Source organism: Salvelinus sp. IW2-2015, linkage group LG18, assembly GCF_002910315.2.
Source record: "Salvelinus sp. IW2-2015 linkage group LG18, ASM291031v2, whole genome shotgun sequence".
Classification (NCBI taxonomy): Eukaryota; Metazoa; Chordata; class Actinopteri; order Salmoniformes; family Salmonidae; genus Salvelinus; species Salvelinus sp. IW2-2015.
In genome coordinates this window covers 11,862,640-11,865,027 of record NC_036858.1, presented here as the reverse complement: position 1 = coordinate 11,865,027, position 2,388 = coordinate 11,862,640, and the positions used below count along the sequence as shown (strand labels likewise).

At 57.1% G+C, this 2,388-nt stretch overlaps 1 protein-coding gene across 1 annotated transcript in view; it reads left to right on the top strand.

Moving 5' to 3' along the window:
- The first annotated feature begins 592 nt into the window (after positions 1–592).
- The window catches only part of LOC111978116 (uncharacterized), a 104,833-nt gene continuing 103,037 nt past the window's right edge, over positions 593–2,388 (top strand). Inside the window, 1 exon segment of the mRNA XM_070448188.1 lies at positions 593–1,740. Coding sequence (XP_070304289.1) covers positions 593–1,740 — 1,148 coding nt within the window.

The window sequence follows — 2,388 nt, the reverse complement described above, 5'->3', positions numbered from 1 at the left end:
GTGGAGACAGGGGGTTCTCCAGGGGTGGTCAGAGGAGTGTTCTGGAAGGTGTCTGGGAGTTTCCACCGGTGCCACGTCGGTGGAGAGTCCAGACCAGGGTTCCACGGTGTGCATTCCCCCCGAGTATGCCGATTTGGCAATCGCTTTCTGTAAAAAGAAAGCGACGAAATTACCACCCCATCGACCGGGAAGGGATTGTGCGATAGATCTCCAGATAAACGCTGCGCTTCCCAAGAGTCACGTGTACCCCTTGTCCCAAGAGGAGACGTTGGCTATGGAGACATATGTCACGGAGTCTCTGGGACAGGGGTACATTCGGCCCTCCATCTCACCCGTCTCCTCGAGTTTCTTTTTTGTGAAGAAAAAGGAGGGAGGTTTGCGTCCGTGTATTGATTATAGAGGTCTAAATGCCATCACAGTGGGGTTTAGTTACCTACTACCTCTCATCGCTTCGGCGGTGGAATCATTTCACGGAGCGCAGTTCTTTACAAAACTGGACCTCAGGAGCGCGTACAGTCTGGTGCGTATTCGGAAAGGAGACGAGTGGAAAACCGCATTTAGTACCACATCGGGCCACTATGAGTACTGCGTCATGCCATATGGGTTAAAGAATGCTCCAGCCGTTTTCCAATCCTTTGTAGACGAGATTCTCAGGGACCTGCACGTGCAGGGGGTGGTTGTGTATATCGATGACATTCTGATCTACTCAGCTACTCACGCCACGCATGTATCTCTGGTACGCAAGGTGCTTGGCAGACTGCTGGAACATGACCTATACGTCAAGGCTGAGAAGTGTGTGTTCTCMAAACGAGCCGTCTCCTTCCTGGGTTATCGCATTTCCACCTCGGGGGTGGTGATGGAGAGTGACCGCATTAAGGCCGTGCGTAATTGGCCGACTCCGACCACGGTAAAAGAGGTGCAGCGGTTTTTGGGTTTTGCCAACTACCACCGGATATTTATCCGGGGTTTTGGCCAGGTAGCGGCTCCCATTACCTCACTGCTAAAGGGGGGCCCGGTGCGGTTGCGGTGGTCAGCGGCGGAGGACGGAGCTTTCAACAGGTTGAAGGCTCTGTTCACGGATGCGCCCGTGTTGGCGCATCCGGACCCCTCTTTAGCATTCATAGTGGAGGTGGACGCGTCCGAGGATGGGGYGGGTGCCGTGCTATCACAGCGCTCGGGTACGCCACCAAAACTCCGCCCCTGCGCTTTCTTCTCTAGGAAGCTCAGCCCAGCGGAGCGTAACTATGATGTGGGGGACCGGGAGTTGTTAGCGGTGGTCAGGGCTYTGAAGGTGTGGAGACACTGGCTTGAGGGGGCTAAGCACCCCTTTCTCATCTGGACCGACCACCAGAATCTGGAGTATATTCGGGCAGCTAGGAGACTGAACCCACGYCAGGCAAGGTGGGCCATGTTTTTCACCCGGTTCCGGTTTACGTTATCCTATAGACCAGGCTCCCAAAAYGTAAAGGCTGACGCACTGTCCCGCCTTTACGACACGGAGGATAGGTCCACCGAACCCACTCCCATCCTCCCCGCCTCGAGGCTGATTGCGCCAGTGGTATGGGAGGTGGACTCGGACATCGAGCGGRCGCTACGGGCGGAACCCGCGCCTCCTCAGTGTCCGGCGGGGCGGAAGTACGTGCCGCCTGGTGTTCGGGACCAACTGATTCGGTGGGTTCACGTCCTACCCTCATCGGGTCACCCTGGGGTGGCGAGGACAGTGGGGAGCCTTCGGGGGAGGTATTGGTGGCCTACCTTAGCTCGGGACGTTAGGGTTTATTTCTCCTCCTGTTCGGTATGCGCCCAGAGTAAGGCTCCTAGGCACCTTCCTAGAGGGAAGTTGCAACCCCTCCCCATTCCACAACGGCCATGGTCTCATCTGTCCGTAGATTTCCTGACCAATCTTCCCCCGTCTCAGGGAAACACTACGGTTCTGGTGATTGTGGATCGGTTTTCTAAGTCCTGCCGTCTCCTCCCGTTGCCCGGTATCCCTACAGCCCTACAGACTGCGGAGGCCTTATTCACCCACGTCTTCCGGCACTACGGGGTGCCGGAGGACATCGTTTCTGATCGGGGCCCCCAGTTCACGTCCCGAGTATGGAGGGCGTTCATGGAGCGTCTGGGGGTCTCGGTCAGCCTGACTTCCAGTTATCACCCCGAGAGTAATGGGCAGGTGGAGAGAGTGAACCAGGAGGTGGGTAGGTTTCTGCGGTCGTATTGCCAGGACCGGCCAGGGGAGTGGGCGAGATACATTCCCTGGGCCGAGATGGCCCAGAACTCACTACGCCACTCCTCTACTAACGTATCCCCCTTTCAGTGTGTGTTGGGGTACCAGCCGGTCCTGGCACCATGGCATCCGAGCCAGACCGAGGCTCCTGCGGTGGAGGA